Here is a 15,982-nt window from a genome sequence, read left to right as displayed (position 1 = left end):
CAAACATCCTTGAACCGATTCTGCTCAAACTTGGCACAAAGGCATAACACTATGGCCTACATATGCATGTCGAATTATATTGCGATATGATCCAATATGGGCGTGAGGCGGCCATTTTGTTGCGATTTTTCATGTCTTTGGACCATAACTCAGACATCCTTGAACTGATTCTGTTCAAATTTGGCACAAAAGCAAAACATTATGCCCTTCATATGAACACCAATTTATTTCGTGATATGATCCAATATGGCCGACAGGTGGCCATTTTTTTGCGATTTTTTCATGTCTTTGAACTATAACTCAAACATCCTTGAACCGATTTTGTTCAAACTTGGCACAAAGGCAAAGCACTATGGCATACATATGCATGTATCAATTAACCTTGCGATAGGATCCAATATGGCTGCAGAACTGCCATTTTGTTGGAATTTTGCATGTCTTTGAAGCGTAATTCAAAGGTCATTACACCCATTTTGTCCAAACTTGGCACAAAGATCAAGCACTATGGCATACATGTACATGCGAATTTACTTTGTGACATGTTCCAATATGTCTGCCAGATTGTCATTTTTTTCCAATATCGCTGCCATATGGTCATTTTTGGATTTTTTCATGTCTTTGAGGTTTAATCATATGCAAATATTCCTTAACCAATGTTGTTGAGACTTGGTACAACGATAAAGTACTATGGCATACATATGCATGTCTACTAATTTTGTGCTATGATCCATATGGTCAATAGACAGCCATTTGATTTCAATTTTGGTGTGATTTTTTTATGTCTTTGAAACATAAACATAGGTCACTGTCCCTCGATGGACTGATTTTGTTCAAACGTGATACGAAGATAAAATACAATGGCTGCATTCTTGTGCACATTAATTTGTTTCATTATATGATCCGAAATGGCTGATTACAACAACATATTCAATCCCATACCATTTCGAAAATTCCACCAAACCATGTTTATAGTATGTGCCGTCATGACACTAGAGGCAGTGAGGGCATCGTTATGTGTGATGTAATCAAAAGTTCCTTTAGTGGTCATTACTAGCAGAGATGGGTAATTTATTGAACGTTCCTCTGATTACTTTATTATGCAAGTCACAGGCCTGATGCACCCGTTGCATCAATGTCATTCCACAGCTACCTAGACCACAGCTACCTAGACACCAAAGATTATAACAAAATGGACAAGCGGGGACTGTGTCATCAACGATGACTTGTTGCTTTGATTTTACAAAGCAGAAATTCTTTGAAATATACTGGTAATTTTTTATACTTTAATGTTTCGATTTCAATTGTAATTATGTTTCTAATCATATTTTTTGCTTTGATTTTACCGAGCAGAAATTCTTTTAAAATTTACTGGTAATATTTTTGCTTCAATTTTTCTGAATGAAATTTCAATACTAATGAATTTTTTTGTAATTTTTTGTTCTTTTTTAAATGAAGGCTAATTTCATATGTGTAAGCATTATTGTTTAATTCGACCAAAATGTGTGTTTCGGGTTCAAAAATTATTGAAATTTAAAATTGTAGAAACGACAAGAGCCTGTTTGTCAAAGGTCAGTAAAGAGACTGAGAATTGTGTCAATGTTAAAGCAAGTTCAATGCAATGTCAATGTTTTTCCACGTGCACTATTAAATTTTCTGTCAATGACAAAGGCCATCAAGTGAACCAATTTCTTTAAAATGATAGCCACCATAAATTATTTCAAATTTTTTTTGAACTAAAACAAAGTAAACTTGTTGTTATATTTTCTTGCGAGTCTATCTCAGTACAAAAGTCACAGTTATTGAAAAAAAGGACACGAGATAAACAACATAATAAAATCTGACACAGTTTGATAGAGGTGATTGTGGGAATTGACAGGTGAGACACATCAACCCAATTGTTTTTGCATTCATGTATGAATTCATATGGATATCCTTGTTTACTCTGGCAGCTCGCCGGAAAATGAGAGAATGGAAATAGCAATTCCGGGTGATCGTAAATCAAGGTATATGTTTTGTTCCATTGGGTGCATCAAGCAGCACAACCAACCTTTCAGGGACTATTCTGTTTGACTTTTACACATTTGAAAATATTGACTCAAAACCTAATTGAAAACGTAGGCACAAATGAGAAATAAACAGTTAATGTACATGTAATACATTGTGTGTAATCTATTGTGGCTACATGCTTCCAGGCGTGTTTAATGAGTTTAACATTCCGCCATCAAATTTTTAAAAAGACAGTATCAGCCTGTATACACATTATATTAATGGAAGATCTGTAACTCTAATTTTTAGCTACTATAGACTATAGTCTATAGAAGCTATTGGGATGGGTATCCGTCCGGCGTCCGTCGTCAGTCTGTATGTATGTATGTATGTATGTATGTATGTCCGTTTGTGAGGCGTCCGTCCACTCAAATATCTTGAGAACCGCAGTACTTACTGATTTGATATTTGTTGTGTAGATGAAAAATATGATTTTGAGAAACTATTTTTTTTTATTTTTTGATATTGTTGAAAATAGGCAAATTAATGCCAAAAAGGTGTTTTTGGTAAAAAATCTTCTTGTTCATAACCGCTGGTCAGACAGCTTTGTTATTTGGTATACAGGTCCCTAGGGATAACCCAACTTAGATTTGTTCAAATTGTGATGAAATATGCAAATGTGTATTTTTAAGGAATTTTTTTGTCATTTTTGGTCAAAATTTGACTTACATTGTATGTAATTCTTGTACTGTATAAACCCTATCAATTCACCCAGAAAAAAAAAATAATATGATTTTAAATAATTGAATTAGTTAGGAAATCATCAAAGCCAAAATAATTTTAGTGTGGAATTATCAGAAAATTCAACACTTTTTGACAGTTCATAGTGAAATGCTTACCATCTTGGAGGATTAAAACATGTAAAGGCAACTTTCCTGAATCCCAACTTTGAAATATTCTGAACCACCATTTATGTTATCTAAAAGAGAATTGCTCATAATAGTTTGTCATGACAGGGTGGTCAAATAAATAGAGATAGAGAAAGTTCTAATTTCCATTTATGGCTGACTTGGTAAGGATAAAATAAGACTACTTTTTGAGGAAAAAAATAGAGTGGTCAATTAAAAGAGTGGTCAAAGTGATAGGGGTTTTATGGTAAAGCTGGGCTGTAAGATTTCTCATGTGCTATTCATAGCAATTATGCAATCTGTGTAAACAGTGCAATGAAAGTGTAACATGATTCCTTATAATGCTTTTGATGACCTTGAACTTCTTAAGTTTCAAACATTTGTCTCTTCAGTGTGCTTTCTCTGAGTACGTACAGTCTCAACTTATTCAACAGAACTTACTTACAATGTTAATTTGAAAGTTAAAATGTGCTTGGTTAATAGGATGAAAATACTGATATTAAAAGATAACCAGCTCAAGATTCTTTATAACCTGACAGATATGCTGTTTTTTTATGACGTAAATCTTGATTTAAGCAAGTCTTGTTTACTTTAATTAGAATGTAATTAACTCTCGTTTATTTGCTATTATAGACTAATGTAGTCTGATGAAATATGCAAATCTGTATTTTTACAGAATTTTTTTCCATTTTTGGTCAGGCCATCCTGAAATGAGCTATCAAAGATATCCACCTTCTTCATCAATACGTGTCACAAAAGGTTATTCTCTACATAACACAGCAGAGCTCTGTCAAAAGTTGAGTCGCTTGTTTTTTCAAAACCGCTTGTCAGACAGCTTTAATATTCGGGTTACATGTCCCTAGGATGGCCTTAGTGAGATAATTTCATGCAGTCAGGAAATACTTAATTTGTATCCATGTCTATAGTAGCTTCAGGGACTTTGGCCCTAATGTTTATTGTTCCGATTGCTCATATCATGCTTTATATTCCAAAAGTGTATTTGCCAGTGTGAGCTTATTCTGTAATCAAAGAGTTTCTGCATATTTGTGAGCTAGGAAACACAAATAAAATAAAAATTATCTGGGTCAATAATTTTTTACTACGTTTGAAAAAAAGGAGTTGTGAAATTGTACTGCAGGATTGGCTGTCACAAGAACGGTAGTAAATGACGTCATAGGTCCATCGTCATCAGTATGCAAATGTAAATATTTGTCCGAAATTTTGTACAAGACCTTCGGAAGTTAATCTTGCAAGAATGGTGAAATCGGAACTCTGTTACTACAGATATTATGATTTAAAGGTCAAATTAAAAATCCTATTCACATGTGAAATTATCTAACCATAGGCAGTTACCCGAGATCTGAAAAATCAATGAAATCTGTTGGTATTTCTTTTTGAAGACAAATGACAGGCTCACATTTTGCAACAAAAAGCTGAAGCTGTGATCGGCACTCCACTGCAGGGGTTGGGGTCTCATAATCACTGACAAGCTTCTTTTTGGCTGATTAGCTGGATTTTTAAGATGTCAAGGAAAGCATATATTCTTTCTTTCCAAAAATAAATACTTTGAGTGGGGGCTCTGGGGAGCCACTGTGAAAACACTTCAAGGCAAGATTAAATTGGATATGGATAGAACTCTGTAATTTTATGAGATGATTTGTGGTGCTGATATAAGATATTTTAAACTGTTCATCATTTAATCAGAGACCGATGATGCAGAATAATATGTTTCTTTCATCAAATTAAAATCAGTAACTGCATGAAATCTCAGGCTTCAGTTATAGAATTACTCATGCAGCCTTTGTTGGTGCTGCTCACTGCAGATGATGGAATCCGATTCAGTATTGTTATTGGCACTATTTTAGGAATCAGGATTGTGGATTGATTTGTGCGATTCCCAGACCAACTGGCACAAAACTTATCGTAAATTTTTCTGTCAGCCTTTGAAAGCTAGGTCAAGTTTTGCTATAGCTACATAGCCAAGGACAAATAACTTTAATTTGAACGCAAAACTTTCTGAGATTCTGTCTGTCAAAGTAAGTCTGAATCAAAAGACTGTGTTTGCTGCTTGGATTTTTTTCAGTCCTTCCTGAGTTTGGTAATTCAGAATGAGGTTGAATCAAAGTCAAGTATTGGCTGCAGAGATTAAAATTGTACCTGATTTCAAACTGAATCTGAATGCCAACCAAGTAGTTGCTTCAGTTTGCCACTAGCCATGTTCAAAACTAGTTTCAAAATAAATTGAAAACAGTACATGCTACGAAAAATTGTACTACCAGCTGATATCAAAAGAAAAAACAACGTAGTAGCTCTCATGAAATTGCTGGCATAAATAGTGTAGTCTCCATGATTCTGTAAGATAAGTAGTATTTCATTCTGAAGTAGATAGATTGTTATGAATGATTTGAGAATATCTATTAAATTTAGTTTTGTGATAGAAAGTTCATATCATTTAAAACGTAAAGTTCAACTTCTATTTGTGTAGGTTTCTTGTGTTCAGTTTCTGTGTGTTATCTCATTACTCCAATGTAAATCTAACTCTGAGTTGATGTTCTACACAGCTCATTAACCCTGACTCTCCCTATTATGCATAAGGTTTTGTCTATGCACACACATAAGAAAAAGTCAGGTTGATGTGATATATATTCTTTAACCCTTTGATCACAATGGTGTGGCCCAAACCCATTGTCGTCAATGGTGATTATGGATTGGTTTACAGGGAAATGGGGCGACCAGGTTATATGACAATTGCCTTTGCTTTGTCTCTCTGCAACGCCTTTCAAACAAGTCATTTTGCCACCAACCGTCAGTATTGATGTTGCAATTGTGTAGGGATTGTGCTAAATTGACAACAATCAAATGGCCTTTTAAGAAATTAGTAGTTCGATGGCCAAGTCGATTTTAAGTTCCGAAGATCGAACATGAGGCATATCTCAACCAATTTTATTCAAACTTGGTACAAGGACATTGACCTATGTCATACATATGCACATTGATTTGTTTTGTGATTCGATCCAATATGCATATGGCCACCATGTGGCCATTTTATTACGATTTTTTCATCTCCTGAACTACAACTCTGACATGTATCAAGCGAATTTATTCAAAAGTATTTTTATCACAGACCTAATGAAGAGGACTCTTTCCTCTCTGAGGACCTGTAATCAAAGCACACATTAACAAGTGGGGACTGTGTCATCAACGATGACTTGTTCTCCTGTGATTCAGGACTAAGAAATGATGGAGTCAAGTAGTGTCTCTGTGCGTTGTTGATATTTAAAGCTGGTTTGATACAAATTACGGTATAAATCACCATTTTGTACAAGAAACAATGAGGACAGGAAGTGTGTCATAGCAGAGAATTCTTCCGAAAAATAATTTGTTCCAGGACTTTCGCGGTGTGGCGAGGAATACAGATGCACTTCCTGTTGATTGCTCCGGAAAAATGTTGATGATGATGAAAGATATGAGATTAAAAGCATGCAGGAGAATTAGTCACAATATGTTTCCGTCAAGGGCATCGATTGAGATCCCTTCACTGTGGCCTCAATGCAGTCACCTGAAAATCTTCACCTCTTAAAAAAAATTTGACATTCAGGGCAATATTTTACAAATTTCTTTGTCCGGAGGGGAGGTAAGGCACAGGTTCTCCCTGTATTGCAATGTAAGATGTCACTGAGATGACTTTCAGTGGGTTGTCATTTTCAGACTCATATTTTTTTTCAGATTTTTTGTGAGGTTGTGCCTTTTTCTGACACATGGCTGATAATTGATGACTTGCCTGTACCAGTGTAGCATATATGCAATATGCTTGTGTCATGTCAAAGAAATTTATTTTCTTTTTGAACAGTCAATTGTTCAACCTGTTTGTATTTCCATTTAACTTTTCTCTATTTTCAGATATTCTGCCTATTTTCTCAAAATTTTTCACTGGGTTTCTCTCCAAAATAGTCAACTAGACTTCCATACCACTTCAGATACAAGTGAACTGTATTTATTTGTGAGCTGTTATTTTTAAGTTGTCAATATTTCAAAGAATTGAAATTTTTTGATATCACTTTCCTTTCAGATAACTGAACAGACAGTAAAGCTTTCTCAATGTACCATCAGGGGGATCTGCTTTCGTCACTACCTAGCCCTGCAATGGATAGGCACATACAGCAAACAAACGACAGACTACAGTGCATCAAGCATGTAAGTTTTTATACGTTCTTTCCCACATGTGTTCCACAACTGAACAGCCGCCAAAAGTCTATGCTATTTTTTATTTATGCCCCAACTAAAAATGACCTATCAACACATGCAACTTTTTGATAGTTAAATCACTTAATTTAATTTAATGTCGATTATAGATCTCATATCTGAAGCAAATTGAGTTCAATGTGTCCCTAAAAATACTGCGAGCTTAGATCCCTCTTGTGAAATTAATTCACCAGCAATAAAATCCACCTTATTTCAAGTGACACACGGTTTACTGTACATGCCATGGTATTTCTGCTGGTAGCTGCTGAACACAGCAATGACAATTTTACGAGAATAATTATTCTCTCCCTTTGTTGTGAAAGAGATGCTTGCTTATTTCAGACTCTCACCGCCACTTATATACTTTGCTCTATTGATGAAACGCATCCCTAGATCAGTCTATGAAATTTTACTCACGTGATCCAGTTTTTTTCCCAAAACTCTCACAGAGAAAAGTCTGACGTTTCCAAAATGGAGCTGTAGAAATCTGCATTCACGTGGTTATTCAATTCTCCGTGCACTTTCATTTCTGAATTTGAACCACGCAAACAGCACGCTTTCTGTTCAGCCTGTTTAATTTGTTAATATCACATTTGCTTCTACATTGGCGCCACTCTGGCACCTGTTTGCTGTTGTGCCCCGATTTTTTTTTTGTGCAGCGATGTTCCATTTAAGTCATCAAAGGAACTTAAATACCTTGTATTTGGTAGACTAATAGACTGCTTCATTTGAATAGAACCAAGAGCTATGTATCCTTTTAATAGGCATACACCAATTTTTTTGGGAGGCAGGATCGTATGGATGTTTAAAAATCTTTTGCTTGAGGAGTTGCAAGCAGACAGGGAAGCAGATATTGCCTCTGTGTACAGTTCAGCTATCAGGGTACCGAGTAAATGAGTGCAACACTACACGGCAATGAAAAACATTACAATGTAACCATGAACGATCTAATAGTTTTCATGTGGCTATACGCACGTCAGGATTAATTTCAAGTGATATTTTCATCTGTATTGAAGACACGTTCACTGACAATCATAAAAGGATCGTTTTCATTGGCTTGTGGCTGCGTTTATGGATTAATTTTCAAGCCAAGCTGAATGATAGCATATTTTGACTGTGCCTACAAGAATTTTCTAAATGGAAAAGTTTTTAACTAATATACCTTCAAGCCTAAAGCATTTCATATTTATTGTACCGCCTAAGTCTTTTCTGATGTTGCTTTTTTCTCTGGAGATTTTTTAGTGAATAAAGAATATTTTATTAATCAGGTAGTTTTCTACAAACAAACAAGAAAAAGATGTCATTAAAAGAGAAGCTTCTTGGGACTAAATCAGATTGAAAAAATCTATGATCATTTCTTTCAATGTCCGTCAGGCATTTGATCAAGATAATCTAAAATTTGTAAAGATTTCCACCAAGAATGTTGAGTTTATTCTGTTGATTTCAGTTTGATTGACAAAAAACAGAGCCCTTGGGCTTCTAGAAGACTTTTTAGGGGTTGGTCGATTTCTATTTGAATAATCCAATCACCCAGGCTGATGAATTGAGTCAAATTTGGATCAACCAATCAAGAAGTGAAGGGAAAATCATTCCCCCAGGAAATCAACAGCTGAATTAGCATCAGAGGTCAACACTGAGTTGTTTTTCATGGTCGATCAGAAGCATTTGTCAAACGTCTTGTTGACAGCCGTGCAGTAGAATCACCCAACTGTCGTGTACTTGAACTGATGGGGGTCACTTTACCATGACTTTGCCGGGAAAATCTGTTACAAACTATCGGGTCGTATCAGACAGATTCACCTGTTCGGGGTCGTAGCTCTGCACAAATGTACAGCATTATCGGAAGATGTGATCGACAGTGTAACCAGAATTTTTCCAGCCACGTTTGAATTATTGTCAAGTTAGGGGGAAGCAAGACTGGCAGATTCGCCACTTGCTTGAGGGCACCTGTATAGACAGTGCCCTCTGGTGGCAATATTCAGGGGGGGGGGGAGAAGGGGAGCTAAAAATGGATTAAAAGCTTCATTAAATGTCTTGCTTTCTGTTTTCCACTGTCTTTGCTCTTTTCTTCATCTGCAGTTCTACTGTCAAAATTAAGGCCCAGTTTTCAACTTGCCAATACAGCCTCTGTATGTGTCTATGTAATATACTATGTCACTGCTGAGAACTGAAGTTTTGACGGAAATTCATTTGTCAACAATGACACTGCTTTACATGGCAAACACATTGATCTTCAGCATATTTTAGAGCAAAAGCAAAAACATTTTCATACAACAAAAATAATGAAACTATCAAAAGTTACACCTATTGTCCCTGTATTCCTGAAATAAATATTTTTTGTCGTCGTCTTCTCTACTCACAACAATTCTAATTGAAGTTCAGTGTGTTGATTACGCTTATAGTATGATTTCTCATCTTTTGCGCAGCATTTGGAAAACCCGGCCACCTTCCAGAGCGCAGCCCAAGAGCTCTACGAATGGTGTACAGACAAGAGGGCATTTCAACGACCTTTTGAACAGAGCCTGATGGACTGTTTGACAGTAAGTTGAATATTTTCTGAGTGAAAATATGGGAAATGATCAAAATGTAGCTTCTTAAAGATTATAAAAGTAGCATTTTGAAAGAAATCCCAGTAGTCTGTGCTAGTTACCCAGCATGCCTTGCTTTGTGCATCCCAAATCAAGTTGGAGCACCATTACTTGCATTTTCTTTGCATAGCACTGAATTATTTATCAGCTGATCACTCCTTCTTTTCACATTGGAACAACGTCATCATTTTTGCTGGCGAAATTTATGAGAATGGTCTTTTTTCAGTAAAAATGACCATCTCTGACCGTAAAGCTTTTCAGTAAATAGAAATTTAACACCATCAGTGCATAAATTCAAGAACAAATATTTTTAATTTCTGTCCCTTCTTCCCTATTTTATGCAAGGCAAACACAAAGTGTAAAATTATGTCCGTCTGCTTGCCTGCTAGTGAGACTAGCTTTGTGAAGTTTATCGCTCAAAGAGTTCATGAAATTTATGCAAATCTTAGAAAGGGAAATAATTTGTACCCCAAATGTTGTACACATTTTGTAAAATGGACAAAAAATTTCTAAAAATGCCATGAAAAATACATGGAAAATTTTAGTTTAATTTATGTTGCAAGCAGAAATATTACAAAGTCATGCAAATTAGAGTAGAACTCACTGAAGAGACTTACCATACCTGTTAAATTTTAATTTTTTTAAAATGCAATTGGTAGAAAAGTATAATATTAAAGGAGAGCAAAATTTGACAGAGATGCAATTTTTGCCTTCATTTTTGAGATCTTTTTGCCAAAGGCACTCACAAGGAAATAGCAGCCAAAAGTAGTACAGTCAAAGATGTTGAAAATTTTAAGAAAAAGTTGATCTTTGAGGAAGATACTCTGTGTTGAGGACATTCAAAGAGAGATACAGGTGTAACACTCCTGCACTTAATCCCTGTTATTAGGTGTGGCACTCCACTGTAACAGGGGGAACGCCCGCAAATCCTCATAAACACGACACAGGCATGAATACAATGATTTCAGGCTCAAGTCAATCGGAAGCTCTTACGAGCACAATTCAAAAGAGTATTACGCACAATAGTTATGTAAAGAATTACTGCTAATACGGTAAACCATGGTTTAACGTTCAGGTGTTTAGTGTATCAAATTCAGAAGGAATCGGCCAACACCCTAAAAATAACCTCATTTTAATTGTTCAGATTCTCGTTTACCTTCAATGTTTATAAGTATTCAGTGTTTGAGGATCAGATAAGTCCCTCCAAACCTCTCAAAATAGAGAACAAAAAACCAACTGGGAAGTGAAGCTTTTGTTCCAAACAGCGCCCTCTGTTGACCAATTCGTGCTTCATTCTTTGTGCTCATTTTGCCTTTGTTTTGTCAGGTCAGTTTGACCGAATCTCAGTATCTGTCCTTTGTGTTACCATAACAGTGAGATAAATATATAAACAAACAGAGTGAAGATGCTTATCGCGTTAGGGGAAATTATGATCATCAAATTTAAATGGTGCTATTTGCAGTATGTGGATAAATTGATACTAGACCTATAAGTTAGAAGTTGAGGACATTTTCAATCTTGTCTCGGTATGAAATATGTCTCATAATATGCAGTGTTATGAACATTTTGAGAATATTCTGAACACAGATATATTTTAAATACGGTAGTTTTTTCCAGAGATAATGAGTAAAGCCCATGAAGCCAAGCATGCAGTGACTGTGAGAGATGTCACGTTTTATAAACATTACGAAATTTTCCTGATCAAAAAAAGGGAAGAAGTGCATGACTGTCTTGGAAATTTTTAAACTTGAAATTCGGAAATCTATTTCCCAAAAATGTTGAAGGGCGTTTGCAATGCTGCAGTTGCTGTGTACAGAATGAACACACTTTGCAGGGTTTTTTTTCAATAAAAGTTAGGCATGTCCTGCACAGTACAGTACACGTACATTGGTATTTATAACCGCCAAAGGCCGCGATGGCGGTAACTTTATTTGCTCAACACTGGGGGGGCCAAAAGACTGAAATCAGTATATTGGTTACTAAAACAGTGATACAGTAAAAATGTACTATTAAAAAATGTTGTGCAGAAATTTTGTTCAGGAAATGATACATTTTTTCGCACCGATCTGATTTTCTCTCTATGTGTCTGTGTAATACTATCGTCATAATTCAAGCCTCAGACTCGTTCAGTTTTCAGGGGTCACTTATGAGAGGGCAAATATCTTATTGCGCTGACATTAAAGCTGTGTAGGGTTAACAGTCGAATGTTGGTGTCACAATGAAAAATTCTAAAAATGCTCAATGTTTTTTTCCGCTCTTTTCTTGTAGGTGGTGAGTCGTGTAGCTGCTCAACAAGGTTATGATTTAGATCTCGGTTACAGACTTCTGGCAATGTGTGCAGCGCACAGGGATAAGTTTTCACCAAAATCTGCAGGTTAGTGTTTATGTTTGGTGTTGTGTCCTTGGGAGTGAAAGTAACAAACAAAGTGGGCCCGCCCAGTATCTGTAAGTCTGCTGAGAGAGAGAGAGAGAGAGAGAGAGAGAGAGAGAGAGAGAGAGAGAGAGAGAGAGAGAGAGAGAGAGGAGAGAGAGAGAGAGAGAGAGAGAGAGAGACAGAGAGACAGACAGACAGAGACGGAGACAGAGAGAGAGACAGAGAGACAGAGAGAGACAGACACAGACAGACAGACAGAGACGGAGACAGAGAGAGAGGTATCATTTCTTGTTCATACAACATCAAGACACAGATAGTGTTCTTTGTTAATATATTACCTTATGTATGCTGGGATAATGATCTGTAGTTGTAAATGTGTATCTGTAGATATTGTGCTGTCTTCTCACTTGAGATCTTCTCAAAGTGTGATTTGAGTCAAGATTTGAATGGCCAATACTGTTTCTCTTTATTGGCCCAATAGTTAGTTCAGCAGATTTTCGATTTGTTGCAAGTATATGCAGAAAGAGTTAAAGGAATACCCGGTGGAGAGACGCTGTTTGTGATGTTTTTATTGTGTAGTACCATTACAACACCAACTATGTACTAAAATTATGCTGATGCAAATTGAGATTTTTCAAGTATAATGTTACTGTATGGTAAACCAGATTTACAAAGTGCCAGGAAAATGGGTACACCGGGTTGGCATTATGCCCAAAAAGCAGGAACGCCAGGTTTGTGACGTGCCAAAAAGTGGGTACACAAGGTTGGCATTGTGCCAAACAAGTGGGAAGACCAGGTTTGTGATGTGCCAGAAAGTGGGTACACAAGGTTGGCAATATGCCAAAAAAGTGGGAATGCCAGGTTTACCCATAGACTTTAAAAACGTTTTTCAAATCTATGGTTTACCAAGTGCCAGAAAGTGGTTGGCATTGTGCCAAAAAAGTTGGAACCCTAGGTTTTTGATGTGCCAGAAAATGGATACACTAGGTTTGAATAGTGACAAAAAATACATGGGTACCGGTACACTGGGTTTGTGATGTGCCAGAAAATAGGGTACACCAGATTGGCATTGTGCCAAGAAAGTGGGAGCACCAGGTTTATGATATGCCAGGAAAATGGGCACACCAGGTTGGCATTGTGCCAGAAAGTTGGTTTGTTCATTAACATACATTTCTTTTAGATAACGATTTCGTTCATTTTCTTCGTTGCATCTGTATATAAACAAGTTAAGTTATCTTTTATCCACTCTCAGCAATTTTAGAATACCTGTCGAAAGTAGCTAACTTTATGCAAATAATACCAATGGACTAAAACAATGCTCCTATCACAGTATCCTTGATCTTCAAGTATGTTTCCATGGAGGCTGCCTTTGGACATGCAGACGTGTTACTAACACTAGCAGCCTGTATGCTGCTTTTTAGTAATCATAGCGCATAACTAGCCGCAAACCTTGTGGCAAGTTCTCTCTTCAATTGAAATGCCCTTCTGAAATTTCATTATAACACAGATTCTGTCGATTGACTCAGTGGTTTGTCTGTCGTCGGTGATTGCATTGTATGGTAGGCGCGAAAGCCTACAGCCGTGTAAAATAATCTCAACTGGAAAATTCTCCACACGGACAACAATAATTTTAGTTTGATAACAAACTGATTGTTTTGGTTTACATTTCTTCTGGCTAATAAAAGAAAATCTCTTGCCCTGTTTTAAATCCAGCGGATAGATTTTCACTTTGTGGGAGACTAATATCTTCAATGCATTCTGGGAATGTTACTTGCTTACTATATAGTATAGTGCCCTCTGGTGGACAGTTTTTGACAGTGTATGGTTTTTGAAAGCTCTTTTCACAGTAACAATACCATTGTATTTTTAGCATTGTTCGTCAGTTTATATTAGATGGCCGCACAAATACATCGACCTATACAGTCTAGCAACTTTGCATGACATGCTCAAAATGCTTGCAAAATAATAGGGACAACATCTTCAGATGCAGTGATAAAACAGTTTTACTTTACTTTTATTTCTGCTGACAGTATCAAGAATCGTGGATGGTTGGCTTGGTTTATAATGAAGTCAAATTTTCATCTGAACAAGACCTATGGAATCAGACAATGGAACTTTTGTCACAGGTCACTTACCTCCCTCTTGCGTGAAATAGTCAATGACTCCATATGTTACAGTGGTGTACAAAAATTATGATTTTTTTTCTTGTAGCCCCAAAAATTGTCAGCATTAATTCTCTCTCCGAATTATTCTAAAATTAATCTGTATTTTTTTTTTAAAGATATTATTCTAAAACTAAGTGACTTGAAATTTTGCTGTCATTAGCTTGTCCTGTTGTGAATTATTATTCATATTTGGATGTTTTGGTTCAAATCTTTTGCTCTTTCATCAGAAACTGTGATTGATAAATTTTCGATAATATGCTGGATGTTTTCCATCAATTTATTTGTCGTGGTAGTACTTGACAAACAATGCAATTGTAAGCATCACTGACATTGAGTGATGTACAAGTGAGCATAGCATTATGGTCATTGAAGCACCAGTAGACTCATAATTTTACCCTAAGTCGTTGTTTTGAGGAGATTAAAGTACAATATGCGTTTTAGCCCCAGCCAGACGAAGTTCTGAACTGGGACTTATGGATTCGGTTTCATACCTCCATACATCTGTACATTCGTGCAAGTGTCTGTCAGTGTGTCTGTCTGGAGCCATTTCTTGAACATGACTGAACCGATTTGTATCAAACTAGGTATCAAGACAACATGCTATGGCATTCATATGCAAATTGATTGATTTTGTCATCCAATCCCATTGGGCTACCAGTTGGCCATTTTGTGTGAAAATCTTTAATTTACTCATGTCTTAGCTGATTTCATTCAAAGGTGGCATAAAGATATGTATTCTAATTTGTTCTACAACATGGTCCAGTAATATGACCAATTGGTCTTGAGCCTATATTCTGACCTGACAGGACTGATTTCAATAACACTTGGCAGAAGGACATCGTACAATGAAGTTCATATGTACATTAATAGCGTTGATCGCAATTTCGGGTTTGTTACTAAATATAGCTGCACGCACGCGACTTTCGGACAAATATGCTGAAATTCGGACAAATTTTGTCGTTTTATGCGCGGCTGTTGTTGCAGCTTGTAGTCTCAGTCATCAATTCATACGAATAAGTGTGACGCTAAATTGCCATTCTAACACTCGCAGGTTTTATTTTCGTCGTTTATGCGGAAAATGCGGACAAATGTTTATTTATGCATATTAATGAGAGAGAACAGTGACGTCATTCGCGATCAGCGCTATTTGTCTTGCAATACAATTCAATATGGCATGTGCAGCTGTGACTATGTATCCCTATGTTTGCAAGTCACACATTCTAAGTGGTGCATTATTTTGACTTCAGTAATATCTCATCAAATCACCCAATATTACAGGATAGGGACTGTGTCATTGACAATGACTTGTTTTATTATAGTGTTTTTGAACAAGCTGTTATTTACCCCAGGCTTTTGATACCAGATTGTTTTTTATGAAAGGATTGCTGTTACATAGAGTCATCGCTTCAATTAAAACATATTCTGTAGCAATTTTTGTGGAAATAATTAAAATAATTACCCAATCAATGAAGTCACGTTTTTCGTTTCTTATGCAAAAAGATAAAAAAATAATTAGTTACTGGCAGAAAAAAACATGATTGTATGACATATCTTAATCAATCGGTGAAAATATATATGCTTGGCTGCAGAGCTCATTGAGATTTGTTTTTCTAGAGCTAAAAATATTTTTTCCTGGAAATTGAAATTTCACATGTGTAAATTTAGAAAGGTGATATAATTTGTCACAGAGCTAGAATATATAAGATCGAAAAAAAAAGA

At 36.1% G+C, this 15,982-nt stretch overlaps 1 protein-coding gene across 28 annotated transcripts in view; it reads left to right on the top strand.

The window, feature by feature from the left end:
* Positions 1-15,982, top strand: part of LOC139122713 (zinc finger MIZ domain-containing protein 1-like) — a 244,980-nt gene that overhangs the window by 181,833 nt on the left and 47,165 nt on the right. For 16 of the 28 annotated variants that reach the window (XM_070688362.1, XM_070688352.1, XM_070688358.1 and 13 more), the window contains 3 exons: positions 6,964-7,088; positions 9,563-9,676; positions 11,993-12,098. In XM_070688362.1, coding sequence (XP_070544463.1) covers positions 6,993-7,088; positions 9,563-9,676; positions 11,993-12,098 — 316 coding nt within the window. In that variant the 5' untranslated portion in view covers positions 6,964-6,992. Of the gene's footprint in view, positions 1-6,963; positions 7,089-9,538; positions 9,677-11,992; positions 12,099-15,982 lie in introns of all 28 variants that reach the window. The other 12 variants (XM_070688354.1, XM_070688334.1, XM_070688346.1 and 9 more) reach the window with 1 other exon arrangement.

Source organism: Ptychodera flava, chromosome 22, assembly GCF_041260155.1.
Source record: "Ptychodera flava strain L36383 chromosome 22, AS_Pfla_20210202, whole genome shotgun sequence".
NCBI classification, from domain to species: domain Eukaryota; kingdom Metazoa; phylum Hemichordata; class Enteropneusta; family Ptychoderidae; genus Ptychodera; species Ptychodera flava.
This window is presented reverse-complemented; position numbering and strand designations above follow the sequence as displayed.